The sequence below is a fragment of the Cheilinus undulatus genome, linkage group 6 (genome assembly GCF_018320785.1).
Source record: "Cheilinus undulatus linkage group 6, ASM1832078v1, whole genome shotgun sequence".
Classification (NCBI taxonomy): Eukaryota; Metazoa; Chordata; class Actinopteri; order Labriformes; family Labridae; genus Cheilinus; species Cheilinus undulatus.
In genome coordinates this window covers 27,785,217-27,809,347 of record NC_054870.1, presented here as the reverse complement: position 1 = coordinate 27,809,347, position 24,131 = coordinate 27,785,217, and the positions used below count along the sequence as shown (strand labels likewise).

General features: G+C 40.9%; 1 protein-coding gene across 1 annotated transcript in view; it reads left to right on the top strand.

Annotated features, from left to right (window-relative positions):
- The window catches only part of camkmt (calmodulin-lysine N-methyltransferase), a 212,937-nt gene that overhangs the window by 140,779 nt on the left and 48,027 nt on the right, over positions 1–24,131 (top strand). Inside the window, exons 4-6 of the mRNA XM_041790342.1 lie at positions 3,167–3,227; positions 6,858–6,909; positions 17,754–17,817. Coding sequence (XP_041646276.1) covers positions 3,167–3,227; positions 6,858–6,909; positions 17,754–17,817 — 177 coding nt within the window. The remainder of the gene's footprint in view (positions 1–3,166; positions 3,228–6,857; positions 6,910–17,753; positions 17,818–24,131) is intronic.

The following is a 24,131-nucleotide window of genomic DNA, read 5'->3' as shown; positions in this document are numbered from 1 at the left end:
CACATCACATTCATTTGTGTTGTTGTGGCAGTGTGAGAGGAAATGACTCTATTTTCATATACCAATGTAGCCATTATCATTATGTTGGAAAGTGGTGAAACAATACAATTGTGGTCTCAACTTTTTACACTGTTAAAGCATTTGCACACTTTTTAAGAAGTCTAAAATAGATGTACTCTATTGACAGTGTACAGATTAAATCCCAGCTTCTCTGCATCACGGTCCTTTCTCGTCTTATGTTTTTTTTTTTTTCTCATTATTTCTCTGAAGGCAGCTGACTCTACATCTTATATCAGCATGTCTTTAACAACATACCTTGCTATTAGTCCGTTAGTGCTGCCTTGGTGATACACTGTGCACCTGGTGGTGGTTTAAAATCCAGCCGTGGTTGTTTACATGGAGTAAACAGTAGTTGGATTTTAAAAAATTAAATTTATTCTCAATTGTGGTCAACATCACTACCTTACCCACAGATTGTCACAGCAACATCTCTGATTGGCTGATCTCACCTTTGGGTGCAAAACGTCCACATTCAAACCAGTGAGGCTGCTAGAATCTAATTTAATGGTTGTTTTCTTCTTTTTTTAAGAGAAGAGTTTAAATGGGGAACTGAAGATATATTTAAAGTCTACAAGCACTACGTTTCCCAAAATCCTCTTGTGTTACAACAATGTCTCTACTTGTTGAAGCAAGAACTTCAGCTTTTGGCTGCTGAGAGTGAAGTTACAGTCATTAAAAAGTGGGGTACTGTCAAGCTCTGTGGTGATTACTGATGGCGCTACATATGCAGTCTCCCCCATGGGATTTTAGGAGACTATGAAGGGTGGACTCCAAATTGTCTAGGGGGCAGGGGTCCAGAGGCATGCTCTCTGGGAGAGAAAGCTGTTAACTTCAAAGCAAAATTCACAGCAAAATGAGCATAATCTATGAAAATGTTGTTTTCTTTAAACAGTGTTGTGCCCTAGTCACAACTGAATTAGAGGTTTATTGGCCTTGTGCTCAGCATGCAAACACTCACATGTGTGCATCCAGGACCTTTGCTGATCTGCTGAGGAAGAAAAACGTAGCGCTAGTGGGGCAAATTAGACTATGATGGGAAAGATTTAACAATGGCCAGTAGGTAATTAATGGGAGGCACTGCGTACATGGGAAATTAGTAGTACTGTTAATCACTAAAGCCCCAAGTCTTGACACAGAGTATTTCAGTTCTACATTTTGTAGTAAAACTGGCATAGCAACTGCCCTCTACAGGCCAACATTGTCTACTGCAACTAAATTATTTTGAAATATTTCTACTGGCTAATCTTGTGTCTTATGATGTACGCAGTGCCTCCCATTAATTACCTACTGGCCATTGTTAAATCTTTCCCATCATAGTCTAATTTGCCCCACTAGCGCTACGTTTTTCTTCCTCAGCAGATCAGCAAAGGTCCTGTATGCACACATGTGAGTGTTTGCATGTTGAGCACAAGGCCAACAAACCTCTAATGCTTTAAGTACTATAGTCACCTTAAAGCTTCTGTTGAGGCATACTCTGTTTTGTTGTTATTGGCGCCCCCTTTTGGCAAAGAGACATATCCTATCCCTTTTTGATTGTGCACTGTTAAAGTACAAAATCTTATCCTCTTACTCAGGAATCTTTGATGCGTAAAGAGGGTTAATAATTTAATCTGACACCTACCCTGCGGCACCATTTAAAGGCAATAAAAATAACTTATCTATTTTGTCACTGATGGTCTTGATTGATTTTGTAGGTCATAACATGATAGTAGTGGGATCTTTTTAATCATCAGCTAGAATTTTCTCATAGGAGCTTTAAATTATTTATTTATTTATTTATTTATTTATTTAAATTATTTGGGACATAATTCCAGAAAAAAATAGAATAGATACAAAACATTGAAATCACAAGAAGACAGAATATTTAGAGAAAAATCAGAGCTACCGTCAATATTGGATGGAGAGATCTAGCAGTGGTCTTCCTAGAAAACACCAAGCAGCACTGACTGACTCTAAAAAGTTTAGTGTTGGGTGGGACTGAAGGGGAATAACAGATGAATTTTAAAATGTCACCATGTTTAAGCCTTACATGTCTTCAAGCTCTGTGGACACAGTGTAGCTTCCCAGCTGTCATTGTGTGTGCGTGTGTGTCCAAGACGTCAAAAGCGTGTGTTTTTTTTTCTAATGGGGAAAAGGAATATTTGGACATTTTATCAATAGGCATTATTAAATCCTGCTTGCTTGAGCTAATCTTGGCGGACCGGAGCGGGGAAGAGGGTGAGCGAGAGAGATAGACACAGAGAGGGAGAGCGAGGGAGCAGTGATGTCTGGCCCGTGAGGTGAAGAGAGACCGCCTGTAAGCCGCTTATTATATCGACAACCACCTTTTCTCTCTCCTCCTCCTCCAGCCCTCCCCTTCCAACCCCACGTTTTCTCTCGTTACCTCGCTCATTTTCTATCTCTGTCTTCCTCCCTCCCTCGCCAGCTCATTCTATATCCCCTCGTTCTCTTCTCTCAACTCCTTCATGTAAACACACACACAAACGTGCACACGAATACAGACAGTGCCAAGCTGAACCTTCGTGTTCAAAGCCAGACGCAAAAAGCTGAAGTTTTATTCAAATGAATGTTTACTTTTTCTACTGCCAAGATGTGTGTGTCTTCTATGTGAGTGTGTGTTTAGAAGCAGAGAGAATATAGCAACGAGCACGCTAGTGTATGTGCATTTGTGTGTGTTACTTGCACGGCAGAAGGAGAAGGGCTGACAGTAGGTGATAAGCCAGACAGGCCTGCATGCTGTGATTATCACCCACCGGACCCCCCTGTCACACATACACTTGCATACACAGTGCCCATGAGAGCGTGTGTTGCAAGGATTTAGGATTGAAAGACTGACAGACAGACAGACAGAGACGGAGAAGCCTTGGATCACAGGCAAGGTGGATCCACAAGAGAAGCAAATGAACACAGACAGGGAAACACAATGCATCAAATTCAGTTTCACTGAACACCCATTGTTTTTATTCTGGTTTTATGTCAACATTCAGGTGTTTTTGATGCTAAGACACTGGAATCAAAGCGCTGTTACACCAATGTGAAAACAGCACTGTTGTTTAAGAAAAAAAAAGTTAGTAACTGAAACTTTCTCTGTCTTTTTCTGACTCAGGTGTGTGGCCGTCTGAAGAGGTGATGGCTCATTACTGTCTGAAGAAACGCCACATGTTCAAGTAAGTTCGCTGGGAAACAGTTAGCTCTGGTTTTCTGGGTGAAAACCAGAGCTAACTGATGATTGATTTCAAGGATGAGGGTTATTTTAAGGTGTATTTCCAGGTGTGGTACAGGCCTGACTAGGTTCAACCCTTGGCATTGGTAATGGGCATTCTGTTTTCCATTTAGAAATTGCCTCCTTAATGTTGGTGGAGCCGTCATAACAAGGCTTGGCAAAGCTGCCAACACAAGGATGGAGGACAGTTAAGGCAAAAGTCTACCTGCTTCTTGATCTTTATCTTTTAACACAGAAAAGCAACAAGTTTTGTCTCAGAGATGGCTGCAAGCAGGACAGGTATGGGAGTATATGCTGTTTCAGCAGTTTGCTGTCAACCTTGGTCCTACACTGCTGTGTCCTCCCGATGGCCATCATCCAGGCCTGCACAGGCCCATGCCCCATCTCTTCAGGTATCCTATTTTTTTTTTTTTTGGTCCGGGAGACTTGCATTCCCAGCACTTCAGCCTTCTCAATACGCAAACTAAGAGCCCCCACAAGGACATCTACAGTCTCCACAAGGATCACTGCATCATCATTGCTAAATGGCACTACACAGTTTGCTGCCCCATTAACTGCCCCATTATCCAGTCCATACAGGTACTGAAGAGCGTATGAGCTAAGATGTGCCCCTACCTCACCCAGAATCACCTGGGAAGAAGTCAGAGGTGGAGACACCACTCTTCACAGCACTCTCTGTGCCAGAATATAGGGCAGACATTAGTTGGATGAGTAAACGTGGGATCCTGTGGAGCTCCAGAATCCTCCAAAAATGCTTCCTACTCTACCTCATTCTCCCTTACAGGCCACCCAGTCCTACTATTTGGATCAAAGGGCAGCGAGAGCCAAGACAGGTAGGGCCTCCCTTCACAGGTGTTTGATTAATCCCTCGACACCTCCTGGCAGCTGAACAGTGAACTCTGGCATCCCAGAGCCACCCCCCTCCATGCTAGTTCTCCAACAACAACATTACCAAAAAGAAGACTATCTTTATTTTACCTATCACCACCTTCAACTGACCCAGGCACCATGGAAGCTCCAGGTAGTGACAGTGCTGAAACTAACTATTCTAGTACACAACCTCCTGGTACCAGTATTATACATGGAAAAGAACTGCAAAGAGAACCCAGGAGAATTTCTGAAGAGAGCTGGTCAGCCTGATGCTCTACCTCCTCCTGCTCCTTTATTTTCATGAGGGGAGGAGAGAAAAAAGAACAGAAAAAGTTGGTGTTTATTGTGTTCCGTTACTTTGCCCCCCCCCCCCAGTTGTCATTATTCTTACTCATCCAAATCAACTGACTGGTTTTAAGTGCCTTATCTGACATCTCCTTTACTGCTTTTTGCAAACTCTGTCCCTGCCTACCCAAGTTATGAGCCTGCTAATCATTGCTATAAATCCTCTACATCCCGCTACCACTGCTGGACTAATCCTAATGTCCATCCTCGCTTAGCCTCATCAGCTCATGCCCTTAAGTTGTCATATGTAAGGTTTGTCCTTTCACTATGCTTTCTGCACAATACTTTTGAAAGGTACAAAGGAGTTTGGAAAGTTATACGGCAGCACAAAGTCAACTATGAGGGTTTCGATTCCTGTTTCGGACATACCACCCATGGTGCTTGTAGTGACGATACTCTGACCACGCTGTCATGTAAACTCGAAAGTGTCTAAAGCAGTGGTTCCAAGCCTTTACCCCTCCCCATTTGTATCTAAGAAAAGCTAAGCCCCCCAGGACCCACTTAGAAAAAAAAAAATCAAAATGAGTTATTTTTATTGACGAAATCCCGACACACTTGGTCTACATACATATAGGTTCTGCTATCCATTGTTGCAATGCTGATTAGGGCCACCCTAAAAAAAAAGAGGATCTGGTCATTTTTGAGACACAACTTGATATTTTTAAGTTGGAAAAAGTTGTAGTTACAGGAAAAAGAATGGAATCTTTGACTTTAAAAGTTGTAAATTTACATGAACCAAACACAGAATTTTTAAATTATAAAGTCAAAAATAGTGAATTGTGTGGAAGAAAATCAAACAGGGCTCCTGCAGTTGAGAGCCTGATCAAATGATACTTTTTACTTGGACGAATCAATAAAAAAAAATTGTGATTTTAGCTCACAATCATTACATTATCATAATCATCTGGACTTAGAAGAGTCCAGTATGTTTTCGACTTAACAATGTCAATTTCTGACTTTATAAACTTGATTTTTTTTTTCTTTTTTGTTCAAGATATCAAAATGTATGACTTTTAAACTTTGAATATCTGAGATTTGGGTTCCCTAAAACAGCATTTTTCCTTTTTTGATTAAAGAATCCTCTTTACTTTTGTCTTTTTGGGTGGCTCCAAAATCTGAGTCAGATTTTTCTTAAACATTATACTAGATTTGAAACTTAAGGAGGTTGAGCGAGCAGTGGAGTAAGCAGCACGTTGCTGAGAAACAATTTTTTGTTAGTATTTCTGGCACAGTTAAACCAATATTTAACTGGATTTTCCTTTTTAATACTAAAGTTTTGATGCATTTAGAGAACTCAACTGCAGGCAGAGGAAATCTATGACAAGGCTGATAAACCAAGAGTTGCTTCTGGGCTGCTCTTTATGCTTTGTTAAAGTTAAATACTGTAAGTGTAGGAATTAATCTGAAGGATTGGGAGTCACTCTAATGATTTTAATCTTGTATGTTTTGGGGTAGCCTTATATATTGCATATGTTGTTGTGATAAGAAACTACATGAAAAGATGGCCGTTAAACAAAACAAATATTTTGAAAGTGTTCCTCTTTACATGAATACATTTAATAAGAAAATTAAAAAAAATTCAAAATAGGGATGGAGACAGTTTAATAAGCGACATTATCAGTAATACACTCTGTATTATTAGATCATTGCATCCTTTAATATTTTCATTTAACTTTAACTTAATGTGCAAATAGGTCTACACTGAACCTATCATTTGCCACGGGGATCTGCGGTAAATGTTCAGTGTTTGTGTCATCCTGCACCTTTCCATGCCACGCTGTGTCGTTCCTTGTTGCTCTTTCCCCTGCTCTCTCATCCGCTGAGCATTGGCCTGCCCTGCAGCACGGGGCTGAAAAGCACCCAGGCACTTTTGATTTCCACTCAAGGTGGAACGTCACCCTTTGATTTCCTGTTTTAACATTCAAGAGGCGGGAGGCAAGGAAGAGAGGGGTATTGATCAGAGCAACGAAGTGAAGGTCAGCGAGGGAGGCAGGGAGGGATGAAAGAGGATGGGGGCAGAGACGGAGGGAAGGGGAGATGAAAGGAGGAAGAGGATGGAGAGAGGGGTTGAATGAGCATGCAAGCTACAGGACTGTGTGTGCGTGAGGGAGTGTGTCTTCTCAGATTCCTGCTGATTGAGCTTGTGCTTCTCAATGTTCAGTATTCAGCTTTCAGGTTGATGGTTGAATTGATATTTCTTATCCTGCTGTGTTTACTGTGTGTATGTGCATGTGTTTGTATTACAGTATGAGTGTGTGTGAGTGTGTATCTACTGTACAGAGTGTGATTGTGAGTGCTAAACTGCTAGTTTGGACTCAACAAGGTGAATCTTATTCCCACTCTCCTCTCTGTCTCTCAGGGGTGCAGTGTGTGAGTTAGGAGGAGGTATGACTTGTCTTGCTGGGCTCATGGTAAGTGACCCACACACACAATCACACACATAAAAAAACAACACTAACACACTGATATCTGCAGAAGTGGCTTAAATTCCCTAATGAAACTGACCCTCACCAATCATGTGTGTGCATGCTTTTGTTCTATGACATGTACACACTTTCACACACTTCTACCAAATTAAAAAAAAAAAAACAGATATTGAGAGAACTTTCCATTCACTTGTTTTTTGCATCTGAATGTTTAAATAATTTTAAAGGTTATGGGTTCTCCTTTGCATCATATGTAATAGGCTGAGTATATTTCCCAGTTCTGTCAAGAGTTAAGGGTCACCCATACACTTGCTGCCATATTAACCTAAAAAAGACTAGGTAAAAACCTAGTATATGGCTGACCGCAACCATCTGGGATGCCTGTTGAAATGCCTGACTGACAGAGTGGGCACTCTGCAAATGCGGAGATTTTAACATTTATTTTTTCCCCATAATCATATAGTATTAATGGACTATTTACCAATTTTTTTAACATAGCCCACACCCCTGGTTCACTCGGGCGACACAGACACACACAGCTGGAACGCACACGCACAGCGCTGGTGCGCTGGTCCTCCGTGGTCAGAGAGGAGGTTTAAGAGGAGAATGTTCAGGTGTTTGTCCTCCAGTATTCTGAAACCTTTTCCCTCAACAGATAGAAGCCTTGAGTCAACACTACTGACATGTTAGCGTGCGTTTCAGTGTAGGTGTGTACGTGAGCGTTGCGTTTGTGTGTGTGTCATTGTTATGCAGCATGAAAGCAGACGAGCAGAGGAGAGCAGCTGACGCTGCTGCGTAAGAGACACACGAATGGTCAAAGAGAAAGGGCAGGTAGGAGAGAGTGTGACACGGGGACAGGAGATCATGATGGAAAAACTAAAAACCAAAGCTTGTGCAGGAGTCTGAAATCATGAGTCTGAATCAAGTACAAGAGCAGCGGTCAAGTTCAGAGTAAACAGCAGCGGTCCTACAGAGACATCCAACCTAACAGCTAACACCAGACAATATGGACAAGCCCATCGCCATGATCGGAAAGCCATGCCGTAACAGACCGGGAGTAGAGCGAGAACATTTTTTTTATGTCACAGACAGCTTTCAATGTTGCTCTCTGTGCTTGTTTGGATGAGACACGATGTCTGGTTCAGACAAAAGTGCCACTGTGGCTCAACAACTCATTAGCTGTTTACAACAACTAACCCTTTTTTGTAATTATCACATAGTCATGCCAAAGCGGGGCAGCAGAAGAGTGAAGCGTTGTTTTCTGTCGCAGAAAGCTTTCCGTGTTGCTCTCAGCGCCAACTGTGATGAAGAAATCTGTTGGTCTGGCTAAGGCCGAGCTAATGTTCGGCTAGCAGCTGTAAATGCAAGCACAACAAGCAACCCTTTCCCCCTTTAACTATCACACACTCACGCTGAAACGGTTTGGCAGAAGAGCAAAAACACCCTTTCTGTTAAAGAAAGCTGTTAGTTTTGCTGTCTTTGCTGATTTTAATAAAGAAATGTCAAGTTTTGCCAAAGTGCTGCTGTGATTAATTCAGAGCTAATCACTCCAAGTAGCCAGTGTACACAGGCATTCACAAAATAAGTAAGCTTTTCCCCCTCGACTATCATATACTCATGCCAAAGCAGGTCAGAAGAGGAGTGAAAACATCTTTCCCAACATGAAAAGCTTATATGGTTGTTTTATTCTTTGTCGTATAGAAATGTGGCCCAGCTCTGGTGAAACAGAGGCTAAAGCTATATCTGAGGTATTTAGAGCTGTGGAGGCAGCCATTAGAGGGCTTTCAGCACAAGTAAACCCTGCCCATAGAGCAACTCTGTCTGTATGGCTCTAGTTAACACAGTGGAGGCAGCCATCACTGCCAGCATTCAGTCCAAGCAAATGCAACTCTGTTTTGTTAGGGCTTTGGAAGTATGGTCACTCATTCAGTCAGTTACTTACCGACCTACTTACTTACTTACTTACTTACTTACTTATTTACTCAGACACAGACATTGCGATGTGTAGGGCTGACCTTAGTGGTCAGCCAAAAAACTTATGAAGCTCACTGGTTGGAACATATATGAACTGATAGCATCTTAGGAGCAGTGTGGTTTAGCTCTGTTTTCATCCAGAAGATGAATTAGTTGAATGTAGGCTGTGTCAGGTAATACCTATAACCAAAGCACTGGGTGATGATACTCAGCACAGGAATGTGGATGTCAACCTGCAAAAGGATCGAAGGCCAGCTGGATAGTGATGCTAATGTGAGCTACATTTCACACCATTTACCAACTGTTGCTGTGGTCCATCTTAAATAAAAGGTAGTCATTTTGGGGAGCAGGTGGCCTAGTGGTTAAAGGCGCTCCCCATGTACGCGGGCTGCCCGGGTTCAAATCTGGCCTGAGGCCCTTTACCGCATGTCTCACCCCCACTCTTGACCCTGTTTCTGACTCTATCCACTGTCCTCCTCTATCTAATAAAGGCACAAAAATGCCCAAAAATAAATCTTTAAAAAAAAAAAAAAAAAAGGGTGGTCATTTTTGACCCATCTCTGGGTCTTTTTTGACTGTAGGCTAGTTGACTAAACACTATACTACTATAGCTTGTTTTTCATCAGATGTGAAATTATTTGCCTGGAACATTACTAGATTTTATGACAATTATAATGTTACTTAAACTTCTCTCTTGGCTTTAGGCATTTCTCATGTTGATGTTCACACTCGTGCACAAAATTCCTGAAAATTGCAGAAATTTTCAGAGTGACCAGCATGTGTTAACACAAACTGACATTTTTTTCCATCCTTAGTTAATCAAGAATTCATTTGGGCCAACTTTCTGGTAGAATTTCCACAAAAGGAAATAGAATATTAAAGAAGATCCACTATGAACAGGCAGACAATTTGATAATGTTTATATCATGTGACTAATAACTAACAATGTTGGCTTCAACATTTCCCCCATTGCAAATTTTTAAAATTTGTTTACCCAGAAAACCTCTGTGTTTTTGTCACTACTTAGTGGTACAAGAGCACCTAACCAGTAGCCAAAGTATGCATTGCAAAATAGGGACAAAAACACAGAGGCCTTCTGGGTAGAAAATAAAATGCTTCATAAATTTTTACTGTTAGAGCCAACACTAATTTGGGGCTCATGTTTACCAAAAACTTGATAAATTCCACAGAAAACCTGTACCCATCTGTTACACTGGTAAGCCATAGCTGGCTGGTACAACAGGCAAGTCCTTCTTAAAGGAGCAATGCTCACTGAAGTCCTTGAAACTACTGACACTATTACTGCTAGGTACCTCATAAAACCCAACTTCAGAAACACTGAAATGTCCCTTTAATTATTAAATACAATTGAAGACGATTAACATTTGTAAGAGTAATCTCTCAGCTAGCATCTATAGATATATTTTAGGTTGAATGTACATGATGGGATTGAATGACTTTCTGTGGGTGGCTAAAATCAGTTTTCCTGCAAAAACACACATATGAATCTTATTACAGCACCTAAAACTTGCCTCCCAGGATGCTGGTCGTCAGATTCATTATTTAATACAAGATTTTTTCAGACAAAAAATGGAATAGTCTATAAAGTTGTAAAATCATTTTTTAAGATTAATTTTGTAATGATTGTAGTTTGTCATTTCATTTGGTTTATCAGCACATTCACAATCACCAGACCACCTGCATAGTGACACCTCTCTATATGAACTAGTCTGGTTTTAGAAGCTCTTTTTTATTGACAGGACACACACGAACACCCACACACACAAACACAGTGACACACAAAGATATATCACAGCCTGTCAGCCATAGGGTTTATTAGCCAGGGTCTTAAGGGCCCCTCCACATAGGAGGCCTCAGTGTCCCATCGATCTGCTAGATGCCATTCTGCCTGATGTGTGTGTGTTGGTGTGAGAAAATGCCTGGTTTTATCTCTTGGCAGTCAATACACCATGTTTTGACATTGGTGGCTTGAGATGGAGTCCTTCCTTCACACCTCTCTTCCTCCTCATCCCTCCCTCATCCGCCACTGACACCACATCCAAGTTTTTCCCTGTTTTCCATGGGAATAGCTCAGTTATTATAACTATAGTTGTTACATTTCTTTTCCTTTTATTCCACCCTGCTTGGTGTCATTTTTAATCTTGACCAAGTTTTACCCCCTTGAAGTTGCAAAAATTTTAAATTGACAGGACTGAAATAGGATGATAGCAGAGAAGATCTTTCAGCTGCATCTCAACAATTTCACTTTGCATTTAGCGCCAAAGCCAGGCTGCTGTTTCAGGTTCAGAGTGAAATCTTTTTAAAACTAGTGCATCACTGTTGCAAAGAATTCAGTTTAGCTGTTTCTTTGCTCGATGTGCTTCAATCTGTACAGATTATATTTAGAATACAGATTTTTAAGGCAGAAGTTAGGATATTTAGTTCAGTTTTTTCTGTTGTCCATATGTGTTTCAGTGAGCATTAGTCACAGGAAAACAGTGTGGAGAACAAAAGAGGCAGAAGACTTTAACTGACTGCAACTAAACACTAAAATAGTGTGTCCACAGACACCCATATCCTCACTTGGTGGGCGGGCTGTGAAGGCATGCATGTGAAGTCACATGCAGCAGAGTCTGCTGGTCCAGCCGCAGAGTTGTAGAAAGGATGAGTGACAGAAATCAGTATGGAATAGGCATTAAACAGCTTTATTTCAGCTGCAAGTGCTTTTTTTTAAATTACATTTTAATCATGTTAGAAATAGTCAGTACAGACCCTTGGCTGATGGAATACATGTACAGAAACGCTTTCAGTCGTAACGGTATGTTAATATGTGAATATATCTTGTCTGTAACAGTTTATATGACACAATCTAAAAGTTCAGAGCTGTACCATGAGAATTTGTCACATTAAAAATAAACCATAATTTCACCAGGCTCTTGTTGCTGCTTTTGACCGCTGCGCCCGAAAGTACTGCCCCTCGTCACTGATTGGCCCTGTTACTTTTCTAACCGGACTCCTACTGTTCAGATAGGGGCTTTGCAAGATGGATTTGCCAGTGAGAAACATGGGAACAGGCGTATCCATCTGCTTTTCAAGGTTAAGTAGCTAGTGTGCTAATGGGTTAACTGAGAGCTAATATGAAGCTAAATGCTGTTCGTGTGTTAAACTCAGTGTATGGTGTTACTGACTGTATGTGTGTAAGGAACTACTAATCAGTCTTTCATTATGTTAGTTTAAACAGCATACACATGGATTGATAAAATAATGACTGTCTAGAAACAAGCAGGCTATAATAATATTTACAGCCTGCTTGTTCATTTACTCTTTTAGAGGACAATTTTAAACTATAATTATTTTATCCTCATATTAACACTGTAAGTTGTAAATATTTATCTAATTAATTCATTAATTACTAAAAATGGGAATATTGCCAAAATAAAGATTTGAAAAATTTTCAATTATTTTAAAATTTTCTTTAACTTGAGATGTAAATTCGTTTTTTTTTTTTATTTTTTTTTAACCCTTTTAATTATTGACACATTACAAATTACTTTTAATAATTACTAAGGAGTGATATTTTGTATTGGACTTGTGACACACAGGATTCAAGCTGATGCCTGCCCTATATTCTGGCACAGAGAGTGCTGTGAAGTCTGGTGGCTCCACCTCTGACCTCTTCTCAGTTGATTCTAGGTGAGGCAGGGGTGCATCTTAGCCCCTACTCTCTGTAGCACCTGTATGGACTGGAGCAGGGGCAGTGAACTGTGAAGTATAATTTGACTATGCTCTGGGCATTGCTGATGATGCTGTGCTTTGCAGTTTGTTGATGTCCTTGGTGCTCTTAACTTGCTGAGTGAGGAGGCTGAAATGTTGGGAATGCACGTCTCCTGGGCCAAAACAAAGATCCAGGCATGTGGGGATGCCTTGGATGCTACCATCAAATCTATATCTGTGAATGGTGAAAGTGTGAAAGTTGCAGAGCTGTTCACCTACCTTGGCAGCTTAATCCATCGATCTGCCGACTACAAGGCTGAGCTCAACTGCAACTTGGAATTGCGCATGGGGTGATGGGTTCACTGAGCAGGACAGTGTGGCATCCCCAGTATCTGAGCATGCAGACGAAAGTTAGAGTCTTTAAGTCCTTTGTCCCTCCAGTCTTACTATACTCTTGTGAGATCTGGGCATTGACCGTTGGCCAACTGGACTCCTTTGTGATGACTTCTCTTTGGCACATTGTGACGTGCTGATGTGCTCAGGAGAGGTCATCTGCCTGATGCAGGAACGGCAGCTGCACTTTTAGGGGCACCTGGAAGGCTTTCCCAGGCCTGATCCAGCTCACCGTATACTGAGTGTCCAGGACCTGGTGGTCTGGTGCAGATGCCAGGGATGGTCATGTGTGTCATGGTGGGGGAAGCTGAGAGGATACCTGGAGAGATGGGGCATGTGTCTGTGCAGGACTGGAGGATGGCCATCAGGAGGCCAGAGCAATATAGGACCAAGGTTGATACGGCAAAGTGCTGAACCGGCATAGTCCCAATCCCTGACCTGACAATGTCAGGTGGTTTCTGCTAAGGATGGAGCCAAGAGGCAAAAGAGTTAGGAAACACCTGTAGATGAGAATCAGCTTACCATGCTTCCCAGGTTGTCCCCTGTAGACCAACCCATGCCACAGGTAGGAAGTCAGTAACTCAGTGGATAACTTCACCCGTGGTGCAGAAGTGTCTAACATGAAAAACAACAATAATCCACAAGAACATAAGCAAAGAAATCCCAGCAATGATCACATCTAAAACACATTTAAAGACTGCAAAAGGGCATGACGAGAAAACTCCACTCCCCAATTTGAAATGGCAGTGGGCTAAACTGAGACCTTCACAGAGTAGACTAACACTGTTGAATAACTCCAACTCTGAGGGCCATTTAACTAAGAGTTAAGTTACAAAGATACTTTTGGAATTAAAATCTGCTCTGAAATGTTTAACACTAAGACTTCACCACTCCAGGTTTTGCTGTGTTCTGTCTCTGACAGACATATGTGGTCCCCATCCCCAATAATGCAGACGTGATGCTGTGTCATAGTGTTTTGTGTGTTTTATTGCAATTAAATGCAGATTTTCAAGCATATATATGTGACATGGCTATCGGCAGGACACATCCGTTAGTTGTTCTCTGGTTTGATGTGCATATTTTTGCATTTAAATGGAATACTAAATTAAGAGGTATGTGGACAATTATGTAGTCATCAAGGCTTTTGTCTGCTTTATAGGGATGCACGATATTATCTGCAGTATATCGTATCGGCCGATAATAGCTTAAAAAGTTAATTATCAGTATCGGCCGATAGTAAAATTTACGCTGATCTGTACGGCCGATAATGTGACGTCATAGATAAGCGCAAGCGATGACGCTGTACGTGCGCCAACAACAACAAACAACATGTCAGCTGTGTGTGAGGTGTGGGAACAAGACAGCAAAGTAGCTGTTTGCATCGCTTTTAAAGTACATGTGATGCGTGGAAGAGCACAGCAACATGCCTTTAACACTACCAGTTTAATTTTGCATCTAAAAAAACGTCACCCTGATGACTACAAGGACTCTCTTAAGATAAAGAATGACAAAACTTTGTGCCAGGAAAAACTCGTCAGCAGCCTCTACTTCAGTCATTCGACAAAGCTAAAAAATAAAGCAGCAATCACCCAAAGGTAAGGAGCTCAACAGGAAAATCATTGAATTTATAGCTCTTGATAATCGGCTGTTCAACGTGGTTGAATAAACGAGCTTCCGCGGGCTAATGATGCATTTAACCCTTTAAAACCTGAGTTTCTGGACTCTTTTCTTATTTCAACCATAAAAGGCCCAGAAAATGTCCTGTGACTTCCGGTTTGTAGATGAGACTGTAAACAGCTAAAATGAGAAGCTCCTGGCTGAATAAGTTTAAAAAAACGGAGAAAACTCTTATTATCATAACTCGATGACGAAAAAATAATTAACATGGATAAAACACATTTTACTGCATTTTAAGAGTGTTTTAACAGTTTAAAATGAAAAAAACACAAAAAACAGGGGAGCTTTATGCTAGAATCTTAGTGAGAAAAGGGGAAATTACAGTAATAACCACATGCTGGCTGTGAGGCACAGTTTCTCAGCTTTCAGAAACTGTTTGAATTTTCCGATAACACAAACAGTCATGCAATTATGGTCATGCAAAGTGTGCTTCAACAGCACGTTGCCGGCGACGCACTAGGATTTAAAGGGTTAAAGCCCTGCTACATTATACCTAGCTGGCGCTTATAGTCTTACCTGAACAGCAAAACTTTGTTTCCAGTCACATAGAGAAGCTCTTCGTTAAAGCTGATCATATCAGCTTTACCACAGATATATGGACATCAAGTGTCCATCGTGTTAGCATGTTGAGCCTCACTGCCTCAGTGGGTAGTTGAGAATATCACTCTTAAAAAGCCTGTCCTGCACTCATGAGTGCTCGATAACATGCTTCAAATATGGAAAGCAGAGATAAAGAACGTGCATGTTGTCCTACGTGACATGCGCGAAACAATGCAAAAGCAATAACGGACTTTTGTGTGCCGTCTCCCGTGCACACTTGAAGGTGCACAAAGGTGTCTCCAACATTGGAGATGTGGGTGTCACTGTGTTGTTGCAGAGCTGTTTACAGTGAAACTCTCATTAAACTTGGTTGCTTAGTTTGTGCTGTTTAAAGCAGAATCAGGATAACTACTTCAGTTGAAGTTTTATTTCTGTTCATCTTGAGTCTCAAAAATTTTAAATCATATTTAAGCTCTGAACTAAAGCTACATTTTTTTTTTGCATTTAAGAATCTGTCTTTTTGTTGTTGTTGTTATTTAAAGCACTTTGTCAGGAGTATCTCAGGGAGCCATCCTGCAAACTGGCTGAGTAATTAGGAGAATCAGTCTAAATTTATAAGCTATTTCTTTTTTGCACTGTGGAGCTCAGTGTCAGCAGGTTTTTCTGCTGCTTTTTATTGCCCTCAAAGATGCAGATGACTTTGGCTGTATTGGTAAAAATACATGTAGCATGTAATGCACATGCAACCCAAAGACATTACTGTAAGTTTTTCATTGGTGTATGGCTGTATTTGAAAAAAACAGAAAAACAACATATCCTTTTTTTCTGATTAAAAATCAAATGTTTTGTCAGTTTCTACAAAAATAGACTACCAATACTTAAAAAAATTGTAGCCCAGGATGGAATTTGTGTTTTTTACAGTGGAAAAAAATTAATTAAATATCGCTATAGGTATCAGCCAAAATGAGTTTTAAAATATCGGCATATCGGATGTCGGCAAAAATCAAATATGGTGCATCCCTACTGCTTTTGCCTGTGTAAAGAAAAACGCCTCTTTCAGTCCACTCTTCATATGTTTCTCTCTTTGTGAGCACCCTCAAAGTAAATCACTTCATTTGACAGTCACTGACATTTGGGTTAAGCAGGCCGATTCTGTTTTGTCACTCTCTGTTACTTTTATTGCTCCAAAATACACCCTCAGTGTTATTATTGACCAAAAAGCGTTACAAACACCTGTTTAACATTCACCTTCTGCCGTCCACTAGAGTAAAGCCATAGTGGTGTCTGTGCAAAAGGTCTGTGCTTGCTGAGGACAGGGGAGCTTTGCTGTCATCGTTACAATAATAAACAAATAGTTAAGAATAGGGGATGATCATATATTGTTTCAAAATCCACTCAAATTTGGCAGGTTGTTTGATTTTGTAGTAGCCTTTTCAAATTAACAGTAGAGTGTGACATATGCTCTTCCTGTCATGGCGACTCAGTGGCATTGGTGGGTGGCGGGTGGTCACTCATGGGTTGTGAGATTAGGCTCCTGATCTTTCAGCTGGATGCTCTGGTTCAGCCTGGAGGTCCTTGCCTACATCTGAGCAGATGGTGGGTTGCACAGCACTCAGTGACCCCCTCACATACCCTGCAGGGCCTTAACATGTGTTTGTCAGTGTGAGTTTGCGTGTGTCAAAGAATGTGTATGTGTGTAGTTAGTTTCAGGAATTTTCATACTCTTGATATGCTACAGCATGTGCTTTAAGATTTACTTCCATCAGCCTCACAGAATACATGTGCATACCAACACAATAGCTACTTGCACCTATGCTCACCCATGGGTATATGCACATACGCTCCTTAACAGAAATGGACAGGCTGACACACACTTGCTGATATAAAAAGCATCTGCAGAGAAAAGAAAATGTGAAAAGATGAGGTTATAGTAAAGTACACACCTCTCTATCTATATCTCCCTAACACAGAGACACACGGTGCAGCACAAAGCTGTCTATCCATTCTCCCGTCTCTCCCTCCCCTCTCCCTCTCTTTCTCCTCGTCTCTCACAGTCTGCTCCGCAAAGTTATATGAAGGGCATCAGGCAGGCCCGGCGAGCCGAGTGCAGAGTGACAGCGGCGAACGGAGTGATGGCTCGGCCCGATAAACACCCAGCGTCAAATGAAAAGGCTCTGCGCTTGCCATCATCCCCTGTCACAATGCAATTACTGAACAGAGTGATAGCAAGATAGCAGCCCCCACCGCTAGCCACAATGATAAAAGTATTGACTGATTTGATTGAATGATTAAAATAATGCAGACATAAAAATGGGGTGAAGATAGAGAGGGAAATGGCAGGGAGGAGAGGGAGCAATAGAGAGGGTGGGGCGGGGCCGGGCTGCCAAGAGTGAAGCTTTGTAGATATGGTTATGTCATTATTGTGTGTGCGCGTTCAGATGTTTGCTTCATCTGAGGGCGCTTTTGGTTTTTGTTCTTTTGTTCCGTGTTGTTTCATTTCTCTGTCTTTTACCTGTCTCCCTGTCTCTCAGGTTGCCATTTGTGCTGACGTGAAAGAAGTTCTGCTATCAGATGGGAACGAGAAGTCCATTCAGAGTATCCTTTCATCGTTCTCTCGCCGTCTATCTCTCTATCTCTGCTTCATTCCACCAGCTCACATTTAGTTTTTATGCATTCATATGGATTTATTTATAGGGGAAGAGTCTCCTCTGTTTCTGTGAAACAAATTCCTGAATTTATTTTTGAACGCATGAATTTGAAATATTGTTAAGGTGCTTAATCTTCTTGAGATGGAAAACCATCAGTTTCATTTGATTAATGTAATCAGTTACTCTTTTTATCGTGTCGCATGTGTAAAAGTAGTTAGAATATGATAAATGGGACATGGGACATGTACATCTTTTAGATTTTTTTTAAAGATTATTTTTGGCCTTTATTTAAATAGGACAGCTTAATAGGTAAAAACAGGAAATAAAGGGAGATCGAGTGGGGGAAGACACCAAATAGCTCCAAGATCGACCACAGGACCAGTGAATAGAGAACTACAGCCTCTGTACATGGGCGCCCAGCTCCACCAACCAAGCCAAACTGGTGCTTGTGTCTTATGATTTTATTTAGTCAAAAATGATTTTCGTTGCTTAAATAATCATAAGTCATGCATTTGTTATACCTACAAAGTGCAGTGATACAATATTAATGTTGAATGAATTATGTTATATATTTTGACATTTTTAGTGTGCACTCTCTCAATCTTTCCTTGTTATTTCTTCTTATAGCTCCATCCCAAGACACTTGGGTATGTGCTCGTACAGTTCTTTTTCCAAATGTGTCTTGCTCAAGGACACATCGACATGTGACTACAGGAACTGGGGATCGAATCCTAGATCTTCTGGTTGAGAGACAACCGACTCTAACTACTGAGCCACAGCTTCCTATGCTCTAAACTATACTGTTTGTTGAGTAAAGACCGTGGCAACATTTAGCAAAGTAACAGTGGAAAGAAAGAACTTCACTTTCATGGGCTGAAACCTTCAGCAGAACCAGACTCATGTTGAGCAGCCATCCGCCTCTGCTGTGTTGGACCCACAGAGATAAAAAGAGATTAACAGAAACAACGGGATCAATAATGAGAAAATATAACATGTTTAGGGGTTAAGGTGAAAGAATGTGTGGCACCATGAGTGAAGCTATCCACTGAGTTCCTGCCTGTGAATTTAGGTGTTCCCAAAGACTCATAGTGTGTATTCTTCATCAGTATGCATTACCTTGCAATGAGGTTGACTCTGGGCTTTGTTCATGCCAGAGGAGGCCTACCCTGCCACAGATTTTCTGGAGGTACTGCAGCTCTGTCATATTGTGAAATATTTAATGCTTAAAAGTGTAGTGTTGACCAATATAGTCATGTTTAAAGGGGAAAATGTAACTCTGTATAAGTTGAATTACAACTTTCAATTTTGGTGTGTATTTACTTTATTATAGAGGTGTGACTTTACCAGAACAAACTGATTGGAGATCTATTCTCGTGTTGTATTTGCCAAAAAGGAAAGCTCATATTTTTCTGTAAATTCCACTGTAGCTGCTCAGAACTCAGTACTTATAGTACAATTTTAGATGAAATAAGTTTTGCTTTTACTTAAGTTGATTAATGGACCAGTACTTTACTTCTCCTTTAGTAAATTTTAACCAAAGTAACTTTACTTTAACTTGACTGCAGGAGCCATGCACCTAATTCCACCTCTGCTGTGGTATTTGCAGGAATAGCATAGCATGATAATCAACTAAAAATAACATTGACTACACACATATTTTTATCCTTAACTTTAGAGGAGGGGGAGCCTGAGATGGGATTCTCTTACAGGGATGTCCTACAGCAATACAAGTAAAATCAGAATTACCATTAACATAAACACAGTCAGAAGTAAATAGACCTAGCAGTTGGATTGTACCCCCTGTATGTGGGTGACCTAGGTTCAAGTCTAGCCTGTGGCTCCTTTTCCACATGTCATTCTGCACTTTCTCAGCCCTGTTTCACTCTGTCCTCTGTCCTCCTCTATAAAATAAGGCATAACAAACCCAGAATAATCTTTCAAAAATGAATCATATAAACATTCAAAGATACAGTTTATGTATCTATTAAACAGACGACTGATTTTTTTAATTGTACTTTGTATTTTAATGTTTTATGTTAGAAAGGCAGGAATGTCCCTTTTCATCACATTATTTGTGTCTCCTGACTAATTTAATGACATTTAGGGCCCTAACAATGTGATTTTAAAATGGTAGATTATTATCAATGGAATTGCCATTCCCATTTGTGTATGAAATATCCTCCAGACTATATGATCAGCATTAATTTCTTGATTTATTTTCCCATGGACCTGCTGGTGCTACACTCAGCTTTAAAGGGAGTATAATTAACAAAACAGAAAAGTGTGTCATTCACATGCTGTTTCAGCCCTGAAATCAACAACAGTCTTTTTTCTGGATGAAAGAAGAATAGCCCTCCACCTCTTTTATCTTTAGGCAAAAGCAGCAGACGAGGAGCCCACAGTGACAAATACCCGGCACCAAAGCTCAACATGGCATCTACCAATCCTAGCTGCCCACAATGCCATGTTAAGAGCACAGTAATTGCCATCCTGTCAGATTTTCTTTGGGACTTCATCTAATGCTAAGTCTGGTGTAAGGGCTTGATGAGTATTTTGGGAGAAGGAACAATCAAGGTTTGTTTAAAATGTGTTTTTTTGTGTGTGTCCGTGTGTGTGTGGTTTAGGTTCAGGCCTATAATTAAGTTTTTGGACAAATCTTGAGGTGAGATTTTTTTTTTGGCCGTCATTTGTTATTGGACTGGGTTATTGATTAACTCTGTCACTTTGGAGACCATTTTGTTGTTCTTTTAATCTATTTTACTCTTTATGTCTGATCCCCTTTGTGTGCTTCTCTTTTTTCTTCTATCAACACTCCTCTCTTATTCCTTCAATTCACCCAGATTTTGCTTTATTTACTCAACAAATTCACAGGCAAGGAAAACCTCCAGATTTGCTGGGTTTGTTTCACAAAAGCAGGAAATATAAATACACATTTTTTCCTCATTCACTGATAAGGCGCATCTATATTTAGCTGTTCTTTCAATATCTCTGTCTCATCCGGCTTCAGTGCTTCTTTACTGATCACAATAAGACCAAACAATAACATTATAAAGCCTGTAAAACACACGCACACACTTAGCCGACGCAAACAATGTGCTATTGACCGGGTGCTTTGTTTCACAGAACAAACACATAGACAGAATTGTAAGTGAAATCATAGCAAGAATGGATCGAACACACAGAAAGAGAAAAGGGGAGAGCTGAGAAAGACGGATAATTTGTTCTGGGCTCGGCCAAATTGGCCCGTTCACACACCGCGGGCTCCGCGTGGCGTTTCCTCTCTCTGAGGAAGCCGCCGGTCTTTAGCCTCACGCTAATGGCTCACATTGTTTGTCTCACATGCATTTTATTGTGCTGCTAGTGTTACAATGGAAAGAGATAGTGGCTTGTGATATGGCTTGGTTTTACACAGTGAAATAGATGAGAAGATATGTGGGAAAAAGAAACTGTGAATAGACGTAATTTAGATAAATCTAGGGAATGGATTTTTCTGTTTCCTTCGAAAGTTGTTGACCTCATTTATATAGTGCAGAAGCACACAAAAATACACACCACACTGCGGAGGAGGGACTGACCTTGAATACTCATGTTGGAAATCAATTGAAATGTTCCATTAAGAATGATTGATGCATGTCATTGGCTGCTACTTGTCTACTTCAAGTGATGTGGAGCAAATATTCCTCCACTTTAATGTCCCTAACACTTAAATCTCTCTCTCTTTCACTTTTCCTCTTTATTTTGGTGTGTGTTCATGTGTGTGTGTTTGTGCATCAGTGACCTCTCCCCCAGTGGTGTGCTGGTGATGAGATTACAGTAAGCTGCTCTTCGCTCTGTCATCCCTATGCATAACACACTAATGCACAGGTGTCCAGCATGCGTGTGAGTGCTCATGATTGTGTATGTATGTTAACCTACATATTACTGTGTATCTGTCTGGGAGGCCCCTTTGATTTTTTATTGGCTCTCCAGTTATCAACCCATCTATCAGCTCATCACGCTTTCCTCTCTCTCTCTCTCTCTCCCCATCTCTCTCATTCTCCGTCTTTGTCGATTGGATTTGTCTCAGGCTTTAAAGACAAGGAAATCCTAATTGAATTGCTTTGCAACTCCACAAGCCAGTGTATTACGAGGCAACTTGACATCAATCGCTCTTCTTTTTGTGTGCGTTCATCTGCATATGTGTGTGTGAGCGGTAGTCCGGGCAAGAGGGCCAGTGTGAGTTTGTGGTTAAAAGCCTTCCCATTGATCCAGATAGAGGCTGCTGTGATCTGCTGCAGGCTGGCTCTCTGTCCCCAGAGATCATCCCTGCTCACTCATGCTGTCTCCGTGTGGATGTCAACCATGTGTCTTTCTAACCCAGAGAGGAGCTGCTTTATGTGTTTGTACCTCTTGATGTGGATCTTTGCAGCAGGACACATGACACTTAAAAGACTGTAAGACAGTTCAAACTGCCTTATTAGTGAAGAAAACATGGGTGGTGGAGGAAGTGACCTATGTTCTCCCTTCCACCTACACATATTGGGTTTAAATCCATGTAAACACTATTCGGCTATTCAAAATACCCTCTAAAGCTTAATTATTGTTTGAAAACAGCCTCCTTTCAGAATGTTCTGAAAAGCTGCACCAAACTCGATGTCACTAAAATATCTCTCAGCCTTAGTAGCAAGCAGACATGACATTAAAAACATCTGAAATCTTAAGTCCTTGGGCTTAATCGTAAATTTCTACCTTTGCCCTAAATTTTGTCATAATTTCATGAAATCATTGATTAAATCAAATCATCCAAAATTATAAACATCCTTCTCTTCATACATGTCCCTCATCCACCAAGCCTTGGCTAGCAGGTCGACAGTCACATCATATTCTAATTTTTGGTCTCGTCATCTAAAATACCACTGGCTCCTCTTTGTCGTCCTCTCACTCAGGTCATCAGTTATTGTCTGTGTTACTTGCTGCTCAATTTTGAAAATCAAATTCATCCATCAGCCTCTCTGGGTGGAGGCTAAAGAGGCATAAATAAATACATCGGGTCTTAAATGTAGAAGCACAACAGTGTCTTATCTGGTCAGTAAGGTATACAAAGTGCATCTAAAAAATAGGAAGATCATGTAAAAGTTCCTTTTTTTTCCCTTGATATCATCAAAAAAGTAACATTTCCAAAAAATTCTAGCTTCATCTCATACAAACTGAAACATTTGAAGCATTTTTTTTGTTTGTTTTAAATTTGATGATTACGGTTTACAGCTCACAAAAATCCAATCCACAAAGGTTTCCTGAGCCTTCCCTCTCTCACTCTTGTTCAGTACACAACCACAATCATGGAGAAGACTGCTGACTTGACAAAATCCCAGAAGGCAATCATTGACACGCTCCACTTTGAGGGTAAGCCACAGAAGGTCATTGTTGAAATGGCATGCTGTTCTCAGAGGCTGTATCAAAGCATATTCATGGAAAGTTGAATGGAAGGGAAAAGTGTGCAAAGAAAAGGTTCACAAGCAACAGGGGTGAGCTCAGCCTGCAGAGGATTGTCAAACAAAGCAGATTCAAGAACTTCATGAGGAGACTGGAGTCAGTGGATTAAGAGCCACCACATGCAGATGGGTCCAGGAAATGGGCTAGAAGTGTCATATTCTTAGTGCCAAGCCAATCCTGAACCATAGACGTTACTCTGTTGCTCAGTGGTCCAAAGTCCTGTTTTCAGATGAAAGTAAATTTTAAATTTAATTTGGAAATCAAGGCATCCAGAATCTGGAGGAAGATCTGAGAGACCCAGAATCCAAGGTGCTTGCGGTCCAGTGTGAAGTTTTCACAGTTAGTGATGGTTTGGGGTGCCATGTCATCTGCTGATGTTGGTCAATGTTGTCAGCCGTCTACCAGGAGATTTTAGAGCACTTCTTGCTTCCATCTGAAGATTTAAGGAGATAGTGATTTCCTTTTCCTGCAGGACTTGGCACCTGCCCACAGTAAAGTCAAAACTACCAAACTTCTTTGTTGACTGTCGTGCTACTGTGTTTGATTGGCCAGCCAACTCACCTGACCTGACCTCCATAGTGAATCTCTGGAAATGTCAAGAGAAGGATGATAGACACCAGACTCAACAATACAGATGAGATGAAGGCTGCTATCAGAGCAGCCTGTGATTCATAACATCCCAGCAGTGCCACAGACTGATTTGCTCCATGCCACGTTGTATAGATGCAGTAATTTGTGCAAAATGAGCTTTAAACAATTAACAACCTCTGTTGTATTTTACAAAACTGC